At 45.5% G+C, this 17,752-nt stretch overlaps 1 protein-coding gene across 5 annotated transcripts in view; it reads right to left on the minus strand.

Annotated features, from left to right (window-relative positions):
- LOC110070163 (uncharacterized) overlaps window positions 1-16,631 on the minus strand; it is a 56,907-nt gene extending 40,276 nt beyond the window's left edge. The window contains exons 1-8 of one of the 5 annotated variants that reach the window (XM_078388495.1): window positions 16,383-16,620; window positions 13,184-13,373; window positions 10,830-10,927; window positions 10,421-10,513; window positions 8,125-8,199; window positions 7,231-7,323; window positions 5,243-5,317; window positions 1,528-1,617 (exon numbers count right to left, since the gene is read on the minus strand). In XM_078388495.1, coding sequence (XP_078244621.1) covers window positions 1,528-1,617; window positions 5,243-5,317; window positions 7,231-7,323; window positions 8,125-8,199; window positions 10,421-10,513; window positions 10,830-10,857 — 454 coding nt within the window. In that variant the 5' untranslated portion in view covers window positions 10,858-10,927; window positions 13,184-13,373; window positions 16,383-16,620. Of the gene's footprint in view, window positions 1-1,527; window positions 1,618-5,242; window positions 5,318-7,230; window positions 7,324-8,124; window positions 8,200-10,420; window positions 10,514-10,829; window positions 10,928-13,183; window positions 13,374-16,382 lie in introns of all 5 variants that reach the window. The other 4 variants (XM_078388496.1, XM_078388498.1, XM_072988680.2 and 1 more) reach the window with 4 other exon arrangements.
- Window positions 16,632-17,752: the final 1,121 nt, after the last annotated feature.

Raw genomic sequence — 17,752 nt, forward strand, 5'->3', positions numbered from 1 at the left:
AGAACACCCTCCACAAAGAAAACAAATGGGCTAAGAAACAGAAGCCACCCCCAACCACATACAGAAGAGGACGCCTCTTCCTGCAGTATGTGTGTGTGTATGACTTTGCATGTTCCGAAGACTTCTGCAAAGCTGCCGCCTTTCCCAACACTGTACACCCCTTTGAAAACCAAGCGGCTTGACAGTGAACCGTAAAAGGGATCCTCAGAGGCAGGATCCAAGGAAGGAAGAGCGGGGAAGCGGACCGAAATGCGGATGGCACAACATCAGATTGAGAAAGCAATTCGTTGGCGCCCTGTGTTGTTAATAGGCCATTCTAATGAAGCATCAAGCGGGCTCCCCATCAGACCGCAGCCAAGCTGAATCGCTCCAGTCACTCACTACGTAAAGTTGAGTCCATTGTGAGTGATTCAGATCCGGATGTTAAGGGCTAAACACGAGGAGCCGGCAAATAAATGCCAAGAGTTTGTTGCCAGTGGTGTATCCAGCTGTTTTGGTACTTGGGACTTATATCAGGTCGGCCTATGCCGGGGGAGGAGAGAGGAATAGGGAGCCATGCCCATGTCTGGTGGCCAGTTTGGTTCAGCTCCAAGCACCCACCCTCTCCCCCATTTTCTATTCCTTTTGCCGAGGAAGAAGTGGCTTTGGAAGGCGTTGTTGTAATATCAATGTATAACATGTCTTTCTCTTTAATGGATAACCTTGAAAGGAACCTCATGTGTTCCCTGTAATTAATTAGCCTTATAAATGTAGTCTCTTTCACCCTCTATCTCGACACCCTCCCTCGGACGGTGCGAAGCTACGAGCAAGGCAGAACCTTTTGAGTTTGCCTACTTATCAGCATTACCTTGACTGCTGTTGCTTATTTTGCTCAATTATATGGTATGTAATATGTTTTAGATGTTATGTTTGTTTATTAGGAATTCCCATATACCTTTTCCCTAAGAGACTTAGATAAAGTATATTTTGAACAACTTATCTCGGTGTCTCGCAATATATTTTTCAACAGGCGTTAGCCCATCCAGAAACAAATACGAGCACAGGAAGTGTCAGAGAGGAGAAAAGGTTATGTCACCCCAGCAGCCTTTTGGTACGATGTGTGCGCGTGTTGCCACATGCTGTCAAGTCACATCTGACTTAAGAGCAACCCTAATGAGGGTTTTCAAAGTAAGCAAGATCTTTCAGGAGTGGCTTTGCTGGAGTTGCCACCCCCCCAGTGGGTTTTCATGGCGAAGAAGTAACTCAAACGCAAGCCTTCCTGAATCTCAGTCTCTCACCCCACCCAGTGCCCCACACCGTGCCTTGGGTTCAAAACGCCTCAGCCGCCCTCCCCTAGTTATGGCTATGACTCCTCCCCTCAACCCAGTATATACAGGGTGCCCAAAGATAATGGGATTCTGTGCCTTAAACCCCGGATGGGAGGCTTTTGGTCTCTGGCCTCAGGAAGGTAACTTGGTATGAGACTGACAGCATCAGATGAGTTTATATGACTCACAAGCCTTTAGGTATAACAAAGAGTTCCCTCACCTGACTGTTCACCAACAGGGCTTTCCACAGATTCCTCCTGGGTCCGCGGCCTCTTTTCCCCCTCTCGCTTTATGACAGTGTGAGGAAATCCTGAATTGAAGGGAAAAAAGGGAAACAAGGGGTCGGCGGAGCGGCCACACGTCATTCGCTAACGGCTCGCCGTCTTCAACATGAGATCATTTTGCTAGAGGAGCAGAGAAGCCGGTTGACGGAAATGTCCGGAAGAAATTTTATTTTCTAAAAAAAGAGATTTGTTTTTAAACTGAAGTGCTTCTCAAATAAATGTATCGTAAAACACCCTCTGAGAAGACCCATTTCCTCCTGGAACTAATGGCTGAAGTTGAGGGGAAGACAAAGTTGCCATTCTGCCCAGTTAACTGAGCGTTATTTGGATCCAAACCAGGCCGCCTGAGGCCCATTTGAACCCTGAACTGGCCTAGAGCCCGAGTTTAAATTTTAAATACCTCTCTGTCCCTTGGAAGAGCACAGATGCAGAAAATGAAAACAGACATTTTTCCTTCTCAACTGTTTTCTAAGAAATGCGCTCACTGCTGCATCCAGGTAGATTTGACCAATAAAAGAGACGTCCTTCGGGTGATCAAAGATTTAAAATTGTACCTCCTCATCCTAGTTCACTTCTCTAGGTAAATGTTGCAAGTTCTGGACAAAAGCTCATGTAATGTAGTGTAATAATTATTATCTTGGAACTGCGAAGCTGGCTTTGCAGCCAGACGCCTGAACTACTGAGCTATCAAGCAGTTCTTTTATTTATTTTTTTAGCAAGCACTTATTTTTAGAAGCAGTTGAATTAAAAACAAATCAGTGCATATGAAGCCACAGAGGCATGGGAATGAACGGGAGAAAGGGGAGCAAACAACCAAGGAAAGCACCGAGGCAAAGCATGGTGAAAAAACACTTGTTATACTGTAGGACCCCCATATCCACAGGGAATCAGTTCCAAGCCCCCCACGGAGGCCAAAAAATGTGGATTATAGTGAGCTCTATTATCACTGTGAATGCTATACATACAGCATGTAGTGCAGTCTCTGGCATCCTCTAGTGGCCAGCTCTGATAATGACATTGTTAGAAATACGGATATATTTTGGGCTTTTTTTTTCCTTTTAATATTTTCAGACTATGATAAATGAACCAGCAGATAATGATCCTATGGATAAGAGGGTCCTACTATATAACCAGTGTTCTTTATATATGATAAAAATAATTTTCTATATGATAAAATAATTTTTATATGGTGAAAAACAATAAAAATGCTAAATAATTAATTCTTTTTGAGGCCATGGACTTGATCCTTTTTGCTGCAACAGGCTTGGCAAGAAAAGAGCTTGAAAAATGGATTACAGTTTCTTGAATCCCACAAGCACTGTGGCCAATGGCCATCCACACACTAGCTCCACATTTACTCATTCTGGAAGTATAGTACGGCCCTTTGAATTTTTACTGTCCCAGAATGAGGCACACATTGTAATTTTTTAAAAAAGAAAACAAGAAAGAAAACAAAGGAGGTCCCCTCCCTTTTGTCCTTCCAGCAACAAGTGAAGAGCAGGCGTTTAGCAGCTTTCAAGAAATTGGGCAGTGAACTGTTTTAATTACAGGACGCCTCTCTCAGTAGGATCACTATCCACTGATACATTTATCCACTTGCCTGAAAATACTAAATTTTAAAAAACCTCAGAAATATGGATTTTCCAGACCTGGCCACTAGAGGGAGACAGAGACTATGCAATGTGTAGCATTCAATACTTCCACATTTTTTCAGCATGGGGCGATGGGGCACGGCTCGGAACGGATCCCCACAGATATCGCAGTCCTAACTGTATAGTTTTTCCAGGGTGGGGTGGGTATGTTGCCACCTGATCTCTATGTGAGAAGCCACGGTTAGGGCCTACTGGTGAGGTGGATCAGAGGGAGGTTGGGCTGGACCGTGGATGGCAGAAAGGGTTACGAGAGCCCTACCGTCTCCCTTGACCCACTCTCTCTCCTTCGTAGCCACAGAGATGGCCACGGGTGGTATAGGGGTATGCTTTAAGGGAGGGGAAAAGTCAGCTCCCTGGGTCAGTACATCGAAACCGAGGAAAAGCCCTCTGGAGAAGACTAGACATCCTTTGGCCAACAAAGGCTAGCTAACTGCTGTCAAGAGGAACTGTATGCAATACCATGGTTTGCATTTAAAATCTCCCCCCCCCCGCCACCGCCCCTGTTGGTGTATGCCCCCTTTTCTCTCCATCATAGCAGATCATTACTGTTAATCTTTTTTCTGGCCCTTCCCAGCCAGCTTGTAGACAAATTGGTATTCTACTTTCCTGGGTGAGCAATACAGTATCTCCCATACCCAGAAGGCAGGTAGAGTGGTGCCTCGCATAATGAGTGCACCGTTTAACGACGAACTCGCATAGTGACGCGTTTTTTGCAATTGCTAATGCGATCGCATTGCGATGATCTAAATGGCCGAAAATCGCATTGCGATGATTGGTAAGCGTTTCGCTTACCGATCTTCACATTGTGATGTTTTTTTAAACAGCTGATTGGCGGTTCCAACATGGCCGCCGGGTGCCCAAAATGGCCGCCCGCAGCATTTTCGCGCGCTGCCCTCGCTTACTGAGGTGGCAAAAATGGCGGCGCTATGGAGGATCTTCGCTCAACTGTGAGTTTTTACCCAATAGGAATGTAATAAACTGAGTTTAATATGTTCCTATGGGGTTTTTCTTTCCGTTTAGTGACGATTCTGGATAGCGACGTTAATCCTGGAACGGATTAACGTCGCTATGCGGGGCACCACTATACTGGGCAAGTTCGGGATGGGTGGGTTTTGCAGTCCGGAGATGTTTTTAAAATGGGGGAACAACAAAAAGAAAAGAGAGAGCTTAAAACAAGCCCAGTGAGAATTATATTGGCCAAAACTGTACAGAACCAAACAGATATTCGTCTCGCGTTCTACGGCAACAAATTTAATACGGCCTTGGTTTTAAAACGCTTCCACGGCAGTCCTACAGAATCAGGAACTGCAATCAAAATGTGCAAGTTCTGGGCAAACAGGTCAGGAGCAGGCTAGTGAAGGATGCATGTCCCTCCTCGGTTCTGCAGCGCAGAAACTTAAAAGTATGATTGTTCCCCTGTTGCAGATCATTACTGTTAATCCTCGTGGAGTTTGCCACGAGTTTCTAAGTCTGCCTACCTGAGTGTCTCACACTGAGATACGCAGGGAGTGGAAGGTGGCGTGGCTGGAGGAAACCCCCAGCACTGTCCCGTGGTTCAGTAGAGAGAATATCGAAACCAGACTTTCAAGGACTAAAAGTAATCTTCAACATACACCTCAAAGGAATATTTGTTTGATCTTATATTTTTTTAATTTAAAATATTGTCACCCCACCTTTTTTCTCCTTGAAAAGGAGCCGCTTACAATGGAATACAATAGTTAAAGTTGAAAAGAATGCGTCTACGATTGAACCTCATTAAAGGTCACTTGTTTGCCCTTAAAGAGATGAAAAAGTGCCCCCCAGGAGTCAAAAAAAATTAATAATAATGTCAAGTCACGGGAAACACCCTCCCTCTCAAACCCTGAACAGGGGTTGTTGTTCAGAAAACTCAATGGAAGGGCTTGGAGTAAAACACAACTCAACAACAGGAAAACCTGAGGCAAGATCTTCTGAGCTGGTTCTGATCGTGAACCTCCAAATCTGTGAGCTGCTCCCTTACCTGACTGGTGACCAGCAGTCTGGTGGTAAGATGGGCCTTCGTCGTCCTCTTCTTTCATTATGATGTCAGGAAATCCTGAATCGGGAAAGAAGGCAAGAGGAAACAGTCAGCAGGGCGGCAGTGGTCCCTCCACCGACTGGCTGGAGCAATCAAACCTTCTGAACGGTATGACCGATGGACAGAAAAGGGTGTCCTTGAGCTGATTTTCTACAAAAATATGGAACTGATTTTAATAGGACTGCATGTAAAAGAGAGAGAGAGAGATTCCCACCTGGAAAGAAAAGTTGAGGTGGGAATGTCTCTCTTAAATTTGTCTCTCCTGGGGCACCATGTCCATGCACCCTCTAAACATAAAAAAGAGCATTCTCCCTTCTCCTTTTAGAGTGGTCAAACTTTTCTTACATGGAAATAGGTGCAAAAATTTCCTTTGGATATTCCATTGAAGTTTCTTGACGACAACAGGCACAATGGAGAAAGAGGGGAGGGCAGTTCATGTCATGGTGGAGGTGGGAGGTGCTTTGCCATCTCAATAACAAGGGGGGTTTGGTTACTTTTGAGTAGCCTTCCCTAGCCTGGTGATTGTGGACAATCTGGATCACAATTCCCATAAGGCATTAACCACGCTGATTTGATTTCCTTAAAGTACAAGGTCTCTTTAGAGTACTTACTAGTATAGTATAGTATAGTATAGTATAGTATAGTATAGTATAGTATAGTATAGTATAGTATAGTATAGTATAGTATAGTACAGTATAGTACAGTATAGTACAGTACAGTACAGTACAGTACAGTACAGTACAGTGGTGCCTCACATTACGATGTTAATTCGTTCCAGCGAAATCGCTGTAGAATGAAAACATTGTAAAGCAAAATTAAAAAGCCCATAGAAATGCATTAAAACCCGATTAATGTGTTCCTATGGGCTTGAAACTCACCGTCCAGTGAAGATCCTCCATAGCGCGGCTATTTTTGCTGCCCGTGCAGTGAGGAATCCGTCCCAGAAAACAGCGGGCGACTATTTTTTTTACCTGGCGGCCATTTTGAAACCGCCGATCAGCTGTAGGAAAATCGTCATTTTGTGAGAATCGGTTCCCAAAGCAGGGAACCGATCATCACAAAGTGAAATTCCCCCATAGGAAACATTGTTTTGCGATCGCTTTTGCGCTCGCAAAAACTTCATCGTTATGCGATTTTGTGGTAAAACGGTGCACTCGTCTTGCGAGGCACCACTGTATCAGTACAGTACAGTACAAGTAGAGGTCCCCAACCCCCGGCCCTCTGCTGGTCTATCCCTGCATGCACAGTCCCTTTGCACATGCACGCACCAGCACCCACGCAACCACTCCCCCACCATTTTGCACATGCGGACAAGCGCCTGCAAAAGTGCCGCGCTGCCATTTATGCATGCGCATGAGCACTGCCGTTTGTACACGAGTGCCTGCACGAGCACCCTCCCGCTCCTTTGCACATGCACACACATGTGAGGGGGTGCCTCGCCTTCCCTAGCCAGTCTGTGGGATTTAAAAGGTTGGGAACTCCTGTAGTATAGTATAGCAGTGGTCCCCAACCTTGGGCCTCCAGATGTTCTTAGACTTCAACTCCCAGAAATCCTGGCCAGCAGTGGTAGTGGTGAAGGCTTTTGGGAGTTGTAGTCTAAGAACATCTGGAGGCCCAAGGTTGGGGACCACTATAGTATAGTACAGTATATAGTATATATAGTATGTATTCATCAGAAAACAAAGCAGCAGCTGTTAGAGGGGTGTGTTTTTTTGCAATTTGTGTTCCCTGCACAAAAATATGTTTTTGAAAATGTGAAAACTCTTATTGCGCTTAATACTTGTCTCTCTTGCATATAAGAGGGGGGAAATGTTCCTTCTTTTTCCTGTGCATGGGAACCAGACAAACCTCCACAGATATTTAACACCCACACATCTATGGTGCAAAAAATAATAATAATAACATTCATATGTGAGTAGCCCACAATTTACCTGAGCTGCTGGCTGGCGAGGTCTCAGCCTCCGACTGGTGCAGGCTGCACGGCTCTTCTTCTTGTTCCACTTTCACGGTCATTTCAGCAAATCCTGAAGCGGGGAGGGGGGGGAGAATAGTATAACAAGATGCGATAAGAATAACACCTTCCACAGAGGTAGAAACAACCCTGTAGATCAGGGGTCTCAAACATGCGGCCCGGGGGCCATTTGTGGCCTGCCGGATGATAGTTTGTGGCCCCCACCTTGCCTGCCCCCAAAGTGCCCACGTGTCCTCTGTTGTCAAGAGTAAAAAAAAAAGCCTTGCCTCCCTTGCTGTCTCTCTCCCAAGACAGCGCCTCTGTTTGTGTGCGGCCGTGTGCACACAACTGTGGGGGCCCCCACCCCATTCTGTTTAATTTCGCAGGTACCAATGGGGGTTTTTCTCCTCTGGCAAGGCGATTCTGTGAAGTTTTTTATTTTATTTTATGTCATGCCCTCCCCCCCGGCTAGGCAGTTGCTGGCGCTCCCTCCCTTCTCCGCTTTGTCCTGCTGCTGCTGGTGATGATAGTGAAGAAGGAGCCGGGGGGGGGGGGTGGCCGGCGACGACGGCTTGAGTGTTACTACTCCTCCTCGGAGCCCCAGCCAGGCTAAGGAAACTCCTGGGTGGCTTCCTCAGGCTCTTGCTCCGCTTGGCGGAAAATCTGATGCGGCCCAGCCTCACCCAGACTCTGCCTCCAGCAGCCCCCAGTTAAATTGAGTTTAAAACCCCTGCTGTAGATCAAGTCCAGCCCTTGCCAAGGAGACCCAGTGGAGGAATGGAAATCCCAACCGCCGGCTCCGTAGCCAGAGTCCAGAAGGACTGATTGACCTCATGGCTCCAGAAGAGAACTGGGTTTTTGGAACGCATCTCACCAAATTCACTTTCTCTGGATTCTTCTTTGCACGGCCTTTCGTCCTTCTCCGGCTTTATGATAAGGTGAGGAGATCCTGGAACAGGAAAAAAAAGTCAAGAGGAACTGGTTAGCAGGGTTTCCTCCTCTCTCATGAGCTGCATCATTCAACCTTGGAAGAGGTTTGCTTGATCAGCAGGAAGTACCGTATTTTTTTCCATGTATAAGACTATACTTTTGTCTAAAATCCTTAGACTAAAAATTGAGGATCGTCTTATACACGGAAGTAAGCTGAGGAGACAGAAAAAAAAACAAGTGGAAGGGAAAGCAGGGATCAAAGCAATCCTGCAGTCCTTTGATCCATTTCCCTCTACACTTTGCTATGCCCCACTTAGATTTCTCAATTTTGAGTTAGAAAAGTGGGGGGCGTCTTATATATTGGGGGAATCTTATACATGGAAAAATACAGTAAATCCTTCATCTAATTTAGAAACTGCTTTGAGTGAAAGTATTTCTAAAAATACCACCTTAGAACAGACTTTCCCTCCTGAATGAAAGAGGGCTGGGGGCTCCTTCTCCTACCCTGATGCTTCCTCTGAAGATTAAAAAGAGGGATTTCCATTTTAACTGCAGAGCAATGGTACAAGACTTTAGTAGGCCCAGTGGGCCCAGTTTGCTCACCCTGGCTTTCCAGTCATCATATATTCCTTAAATGAAAAGGCATGTAAATATTAAAATTCTTTTAACCAGCTCTCAGATGTAGGAGTCAAAGGTGGTATTTCCCTAGGACAGCTTGCCCCTCCTACAGGAGTTTTCTCCCTCCATCCCAAACAGGGGTAACAGTCCTCTATTCTAACGGAAATTCTCTCCTTCTATTCAATGAGGGGATAATAAGGCTTTCAAGTGTTGCTCCGATCCCGATCCCCATTTGTTGCTATTATTTGCCATCAAGTTGGAACCAACTTATAGCAATCCTAATAGGACCTTCAAGGTAAATGAGATATTTAAGGAGCGGTTTTACCCATTCCACGGCCCTACTTAATTTCCATGGCTGAACAGAGATTTGAGTCTTAGTCTGTCACTTTATCAACTACACTAGATGTCCATGATTAGAAAAGGGGAAGTCCAAAAAATATGAAGAAATGATCAAATTGAGGTAGGATATTTAAATCAGTAAGCTTCTTTGAGACGCTTTGCCTTTCAGATGGCTGAAGAACTTTCTTTCAAGAATAGTTTGTTTTACAAGTCCAGATGAATTAAATACTATGGAGTTCAGTGGAGCTCGCACTGAGTTAACTATGCATGAGATTCCAGTCCTGCTGGTCGTAAGGAGTCGATCCTTATAGTATGTGCAGCTGTAGCTGCTCTTCGGAGAATCGGTGGAAGGTGACACCTATTCAGGACACACAGTCCTGACATACTGTACAGTGGTGTCCCGCATAGCGATGTTAATCCGTTCCGGATTAATCGTCGCTATGCAAAAACATCGCTAAACGGATCGAAAAAACCCATAGGAACGCATTAAACGTAGTTTACTGCGTTCCTATGGGTCCCAAACTCACCGTTCAGCAAAGCTCCTCCATAGCGCCGCCATTTTCGCGCCCTCGGTAAGCCAGGGCAGGGCGCGAAAACACTTGCGACGCCCATTTTGGGCACCCGGCGGCCATTTTGGAACCGCCGATCAGCTGTTTAAAAAAACATCGCAATGCGAAGATCGGTAAGCGAAACGCTTACCGATCATCGCAATGCGATGTTTTACCCATTAAAACATCGCAATGTGATCGCATTAGCGATCTAAAAAATTAGATCGCTATGCGGATTCATTGTTAAACAGTGCGCTCGTTAAGCGAGGCACCACTGTATTTCTACCTTTCAGAATTACAAACCAATGTGTTAAGATCTTTCTGTTACCACCAACTGATCAAGGATAGGCTCCTAAGAAAGGTCCAGAGCCCCATACACCTCATACATCTTGGAGGGCTGTTCCCCAAGAATAGTAAGAAAGGGCTTCCACTAGCCGTGAACTCTCTCTAGAAGCAAAAAAGGATGAAACGAGGGCTGTTCATATTTCAAGAGCCTCACGAGAAGGGAAAGCATGCTGTAAAAGACAACAAGGCTAGGAAAAGTGGAAGGCAGCAGGAAAAGAAGAGGACCAAACATGAGACGGATTGACTTCCTAAAGGAAGCCATGGCCTTGAGTTTGCAGGCGCTGAGCAGGACTGCTAATGGCAGGATATTCTGAGGAGCACTCATTCATACTGTTGCTGTAAGTCAGAGGTGATGGGACAGCATGTAACAACCATTAGCTCCTTTGTCACCTGAGCTGGTCCTTGGGAAGGTCGGGGATTCCCATTGATGCAAGCCACACGGCTTCTCTTCTTGTTCCAATTTGATTGCCACATCATGAAGTCCTAATCATGAGACAAAGATAGGGAAATGGGCTTCAGAAGGTTAGACTGACCTCTTATCCCAGAGAAAGAAAGCACTGCGTTTTCATAACCAATCTCATAGGTTTCCTCAGGGGTAGGAAATCTATGGCCTTCCAGGTACTGCTGGGCTACAACCCCCAGATTTTCTCACCCCAGCCTATGCTGGGAAGCATTAATGGGAGAGGCAGACCAACAATGTAGAAAAGGCCAGGATTTTTCTATCCCTGCTCTAGAATTTAGCACAAATGTGTAAATCCCCTTTGTTTTCCGCTTTGCTGCTTTTGTTTTTCCTCCTTACCTTGGTTACGCTCCAATGTAATCTCCATTTCCTCCCCCCAAAAAATGAGGTAATCTGGAAATGGTTTCTGATCAAATCTGGCTTACTCTGTGGAAATCCTGCACAAGAATACAAGGGAAAGGAGGAGAGAAAAATATGAGTATAAGATTTAAGATCTGAAACACAAAAAAAAATATCAAGTGACATTTGGCACTGTAACAGGTTCCACAATCATATGGTAGAAGATCAGATTTGATGTATGACACGCCTAAATGCACACCCTCTCGCTTTTATTCAGATACACTCAGCAAAAAAAAAATGGAACTAAGTACAGTATAACCAAGTGGTTTCTTTCTGAGCCGATTTCTGATTTCAGCTTGGTCACATCTGTACCAATTGATGGATTGGATGCAAATGGACAAACAGTTTAAGTTAAAAGCAATTTGAAAGAGACTCTGGGTTTCCATATGCATTCCCACAGCCCAACCATAACCCTGTTAATTAGATCTTGAAGTTTTCGTGAGAACTGCAAGTAAAACCTGTTGATGACCAGTAAGGACCAGAGCACTCTGTAGAATCTGCATCACAGCAGTCACTGGAAGCGAAACCTTTCACAGCACCAGCCTGAAAAGCAGGAGGTCTATTGGTTGCCTCTGTTTTCCCTTCATCTCTTCTGATGCTCATCAAAACTGCTCAAGCGCTCCCAGTAAAGAAGTCTTTCAATTTATCCCTTCATGAACTCCTCTTGCTGCATCGTTCTTTCCCAGCCCAATTTAACAGCAGTCAATTCCCACCTGCTCCCCTCTTATCTCCTTCGTGAATTTCACAACTGGTGTTCCCATTAACATGAATAATTCTGCATTGCCCCTTCAACAGTTTTTGACTGAGTTTCTCTAACTGGGTGATAAATTCACTTCCTACATCCTGTCACATGACTGAAACCAGGCTCCTCCTGGCAAAACAAACTCAAACTCATTCAACAGACTCCCTGAGAAGACAGATGATTGGAAGAAGGAAATAGGCATCATCTCTTGCAGTGGGGAAAGGAAGCTGCTGAAATCTATTTCTCTGGGTCAGTGTTACTTAGCTGGTCAAGCAGAATGGATCTCCGTTTATGTGGCCAGGCTCTGCTCTTTTTAAAAGGAAGGAGAAAGGTTCCCCTTGACATTTTGTCCAGTCGTGTCCGACTCTAGGGGGCGGTGCTCATCTCCGTTTACAACCCATAGAGCTAGCGTTTGTCTGAAGACAATCTTCCGTGGTCACGAGGCCAGTGTGATTAGACACGCAACGCCGTTACCTTCCCGTCGTGGTGGTACCTATTTATCTACTCGCATTTTTGCATTTTGCATGCTTTTGAACCTCTAGGTTGGCGGGAGCTGGGACAAGCGACGGGAGCTCACTCCATCGCATGGATTCGATCTTACGACTGCAGGTCTTCTGACCTTGCAGCACAGAGACTTCTGCGGTTTAACCCGCAGCGCCACCACGTCCCCCTCTTTTTTACCCCCACAGAAAAAGCAAAGCACCTTCATTTGGTGTTATCAATGTATATGGACCTAAGTAGGAGGGTTAAGATAACAGACAAGAAGAAAAACATTAAGACCTACTTGGAAGACACAAATTAAGGCAATAGTTAGTGAAGAATGGATTAAGGACAACACCTGGACAGAGCAGGAAAGGCAGAGTTGAAAGCAGTTTATTTAAATAAAAAGCCCTTTGCCTAATAGAACTCCAAAAGCCTTATTATTTAGGCAAGCCTATAAAGGTACTGTACATGGTGGCGCTGCGGGTTAAACCGCAGAAGCCTCTGTGCTGCAGGGTTGGAAGACCAGCAGTCGTAAGATCGAATCCATGCGATGGAGTGAGTGCCCGTCGCTTGTTCCAGCTCCTGCCAACCTAGCAGTTCGAAAGCATGTAATTGCAAGGAGATGAATAGGTACCACCACGGTGGGAAGGTAACGGTGTTCTGTGTCTAGTGGCGCTGGCCACGTGACCACGGAATCTGTCTATGGACAAACACTGGCTCTACGGCTTGGAGATGGGGATGAGCACCGCCCCCTAGAGTCGGACACGACTGGACTAAATGTCAAGGGCAACCTTTACCTTTACCTGGCCCATAAGAGCTTTCAAACCACAGAGGTTTCACTGATGTGCCTCTTTCCCCTCTTTTTTTAAAGCAAATTATCATTGGCATTCTACTGGAAAGATTAATGGGTCTTAATTTCAATTGAATTTTAATAATACAGTGCCTGAAACGCACCTACAACTTCTCTGTAGGTGCCACCAATTCAATGGGCCCATACTAATTACAATTTACTATATTAAGCAATAGGATTTCAGTAAATGAGTTATTCTTTTTTATATTGGTGACTTACTGTATTTTAATTTTGCTGGCCAGAATCCTAACAATGTTTGAACAATGTATTCGCGAAGGCTTTCATGGCCGGGATCTAATGGTTGTTGTGGGTTTTTCGGGCTCTTTGCCGTGTTCTGAAGGTTGTTCTTCCTAACGTTTCGCCAGTCTCTGTGGCAGGCCTTATGAAGAAAAAGGCAGCATCTACACTTCTTCAAAAAGAATTAAAAATAGTAACTCTTATTTAATTTATTTATTTAATCTTTAACTGAAGAGCTAGAAGGGACCTTATGGATCATCCAGCCCCTGTCAAGGAGGCACAGTTGGGAATCAAACTCCCAACCTCCAGCTCCACAGCCAGACGCCAAAACCACTGAGCGATCCAGCTTGCGATTTAAAAATATTTTTACCCCGCCTTTCTCCTCAAAAAGAACCCAAGGCGGCTTACATCACTAGAAGCCAACACTGAGAGCTAAAAACAGAAAGTAGATAAACAAATACCACACACACAAAAAAACCAAGCAAACAGAAGCAACATCAAAAACACACTCAACGTGGTAAGGCACAACAATCCATTTAAAAAACCCACTCAAGCAGCCATTTGTCATTTTCAGTGATCAAACGGAGCTTAAAAATTAAGGGAACAAAACCACAACCAGTCATAATTATGTACTTGCGTTAAACCAGAATTTGGATTGTCAGTTTTTTAAAAGTACAGGTGGATCAGGCCAAGGGCCCATCCAGTCCAGCTTCCTGGATCTCACGGTGGCCCCACCATATGCGTCTCTGAGCACACGAGACCACTGGATACCCGTCTCCTGATGCCCCTCCCCTGCATCTGGCATTTGGAGGTCCCTTCCTTTTAAGCCTGGAGATTATACATCCCCATCATCATGGCTTGTAGCCTGCGATGGGCTTTTCCTCCAGGAATCTGTTCAATCCCCTTTTTTGAGGCATCTAGGCTGGATGCAATCACCGCATCCTGTGGCAAGGGGTTCCACAGACTAACAACACGCTGGGTAAAGAAAGATTTTCTTTTGTCTGTTCTCACTCAATTGGAATGGACGTCCCCTGGTTCTGGTATTGAGTGAGAGGGAAAAGAGCTTCCCTCCATCCACTGTATTCATTCCCTGCATAGTTTTAGACGTCTCAATCATGTCCCCCCTCAGACGCCTTTTCTCTAGATTAAAGAGCCCCAAATGCTGTAGCCTTTCCTCATAAGGGAGGTGCCCCAGTCTAATCATCATTTTAGTTCCCAGAAGCCTTCATCACCAGTTGTGTTCTGGGAGTTGCAGTCCAAGAATACCTTGGTTACTCAGTGTTGGGAACCATTGGTCTACCAACCAGCAAAGTAGGCGCAGCATCACTGAGTTGTGGCCTGTGGCTGCCCCCGTCAAGTTTTCTCTGTAAACTCCTCAGGGCAGGGACCTTTCAACTTCTATTCTGTCAAGCACACCAATGGAGTAGAAATACAAATTAGTAACAGCAACCTCCTCAAGCTCACTCATAGCCACCAGGAAATTCTGGCTCAGAGTTCAAATCATCTCCAATCTACAGCTGGAGAAGATATTATCTGGAACATGTTGCCACCAAGCATCAGGAATCCCTCCTCAATTTCTAGGTGGATCTAAACAGGAAATGGGCTTCTAATCAGTGGAGAGCTAACTTTAATTCAGATGTTGTGGGTCACAGTGGTTACAGTGACCAGAAATTAGATGGAAACTATTATAAAAGAAGGAGAATTATACAAGCCAATAACCTTGAAAATAAGCTCAACCAAAACAAGGTTGGTTTTCCTCACAATCACTTTCACACCAGTCAAAACCCAAAAATGCAACATCCGGAGGAGGCCCAGTTCCTCACTCCAGCAGCAATGCAAGCCCACAAATTACGTACACACGGAGTGGGACTACATAGCAAACGAAATGCGCATTCATTCACTCGCTGTGAAGTCTCATCAGAGAATTCGGGTCATAGTTCTACTTACAGCCCTGCAGGTTTAAAGAACTGCAATAATAGGCAAAAAAGACAGGCTTTTCCCAGTCTGGGCGCTTTGCCTTGTTAAATTGTTAAAAAATAAATAAAGTAACGAAATAACAGGAAGGCTGTCCTGGAGAAGAAGCTTTAAAAAAAAGGAGTAAGAGAGGAATGGAGAGAGGCCTTGCTGGGCAGTGTGTGTGTTATTGCTCTTTTCTCTGTGTGTGTGCATGCACACCCAAGCCTTAATGAAGTAAGATGCTTTGAGTGCGCACTGCACACACCTCTTCCCTTTCCGCATTGATTCAGGAAATTATATCTTTGCATTAATTAATCCAAAAGGATTCGAAATTTCGAAAAACAGAAGGTGGACAGGAGGAGCTACAGAGTGGAAGGATGGGCGATTGCGGGCTAATTCGCGTTTCCCGTTGAGTCATCTGATCAACAGGGGGAGACAATGCGAATCAGCCCGAGGATTTTGCGCAGCTGTTGACAACAGGATCGCGCCCCCCTTTGTTTGCCTCACAGTCGGTGTGCAGGATTCCAAAACAGACCACAGTCTGGCACACATATGGAGCAGCCCAAGTTTTTCACGCAAGCGAATCAAACACACAAACATCGGTTTCTTTCTCCGTTTCCAAAAGCTTTAGCCAACTTTATTCAATAAAATAAAATTAAAGGTTGCTAGAACCCAGGAGGGAAAGGCAACGGTGGAGAGAAGAGGTGACACCCACCCTCTTCCATTCGGAGCCGAATTCGGGATTTCAGCCCGGGGGGGGGGGAAACAAAATTCCGTCGAAGTGGGCGAGGGATTCCCGTCCCTCTCCGGGCGAGGAAGCGAGAGTTGCAAGAAGTTTTCAGGAGGGAGAAGGCGCCTCCAGATCTTGGAGAGGGGCTGTTAGACATCCCTGCAAAGCCCGGCTACGCGACCTGACAGAGCCCACCCTGTAAACAACCACAGCAAGCAAGCCAAGCCTTTCTTAAACCACTTCCCTGCAAACTACAAAATGTCGGTCTGCGTCGCTTCGGCTCTGCTTTGCTTTCCCGTCCCTCCGCCTTCGCACCAGCTGGGCGATCCACCAGGATTGCTTCCCTGCCCGGAAACCACTCTTATTTTGCTCTCCCCTCCCCCAACCCGATCCCTTGTTGTTGCATGCTTCCTATTTTATATATATATTGTGTATATAAACCCGATCCTGCGCCAGGAATTTCCTTCCCCTCCCCCCCACGCCTTCCTCTCTTACTCTTTTGCACGATTTCCACAATCTTTGTCCCCGACTTCAAGCTGGTGCTCTTGGGCGGACCCCCACCCGGTTAACGTTGCTGCGCTTTTGTTCTTGTGTATCTTGCCTTTTCTTTTTTTTCCCTTTAAAAATTGATGGCCAGCTTGTTTCCCCTTCCACGCCCCCGCCCCACTTCCTCTCACGTGACGGACTGAAGCCACGCCAAGCTCCTGGCAAGAGGAAAGCAAAGCCCGAGAGGCGCGTGCGTGGAAGAGATCGCTGAATTAATAAACAAACAAATGTATTTTTAATTAATGGATGTGTTTGTTTGTTTGTTTGTTTGTTTGTTTGTTTAATTTGTATCCCGCTCCCATTTAGTATCACAGCACTACTCTGGGCGGGTTACGACAGGTATACTAGAAAACAAAAATAAAAATAAGAGACATTAAAACCAGCAGCAATAACCCCCCCCAAAAAAAAAAACCACAGATGGAGTTCTGCACTTCTGGACCAAATCCGTCTCACGCCCACTGGTCAGGTAGCCTTGGATTCGTTCTCTCTAGACCAGGCATTTTATGGCAATCCGCGTTCCTAATACAAGTGGTCCAATAAACATTTAACTTGACTCTCACACTAAGCTAATTTATCTGTGCCATGGTATCACTTCCTTTCGGACACGTTTTGTGTTTACCTCTACCACACACCTATGCTGTGTGTGATCATGTCACTTCTGAATTATAAGGATCCTGATAGGATTTTGGAGGTATGTGATATGGTTCAAGAGTGGTTTATCATTGCTATCACCCCCTCTTCGTCTACCTTGGCTTGGGCATGTTGTGAGAATGGCTGATGGTCAGATTCCAAAAGATCTCCTGTATGGAGAATTAGTGCAGGGAAATCGCCCCAGAAGGGGCAATACAAGGATATCTGCAAGCAGGATCTGAAGGCTTTAGGAATAGAACTCAAGAGATGGGAAACCCCGACATCTGAGTGTTCAGCCTGGAGGCAGCCGTTGCATCACAGCCTCTCCCAATTTGAAGAGACCCTTGTCCAGCAGGCCGAGGCAAAGAGGCAGTCCCAAAAGCAGCAAAATCAGGGAGCTGGACAGGGGACAGTTTGTGTTTGTCTTCAGTGTGGAAGGGATTGTCACTCTCAAATTGGCCTTCTCAGCCACACTAGAGGCTGTTTCAAGACTTCTATTCAGAGCACATTACCATAGTCTCTAGAGATTGAAGGATGCCTACACCCCCCCTTCGTTCTTTCAGCAAAAATGGACCGGAATAAACACTTTCCCAAAAAGTAGAGACAAAAAGGTCAGTATGTCAAATGTATGGATGTCTCCCTGGAAACCAAGATCAGCTACTCTCTTGATGATCACCATTTATGAGCGC

Source organism: Pogona vitticeps, chromosome 2 (assembly GCF_051106095.1).
Source record: "Pogona vitticeps strain Pit_001003342236 chromosome 2, PviZW2.1, whole genome shotgun sequence".
NCBI classification, from domain to species: Eukaryota; Metazoa; Chordata; class Lepidosauria; order Squamata; family Agamidae; genus Pogona; species Pogona vitticeps.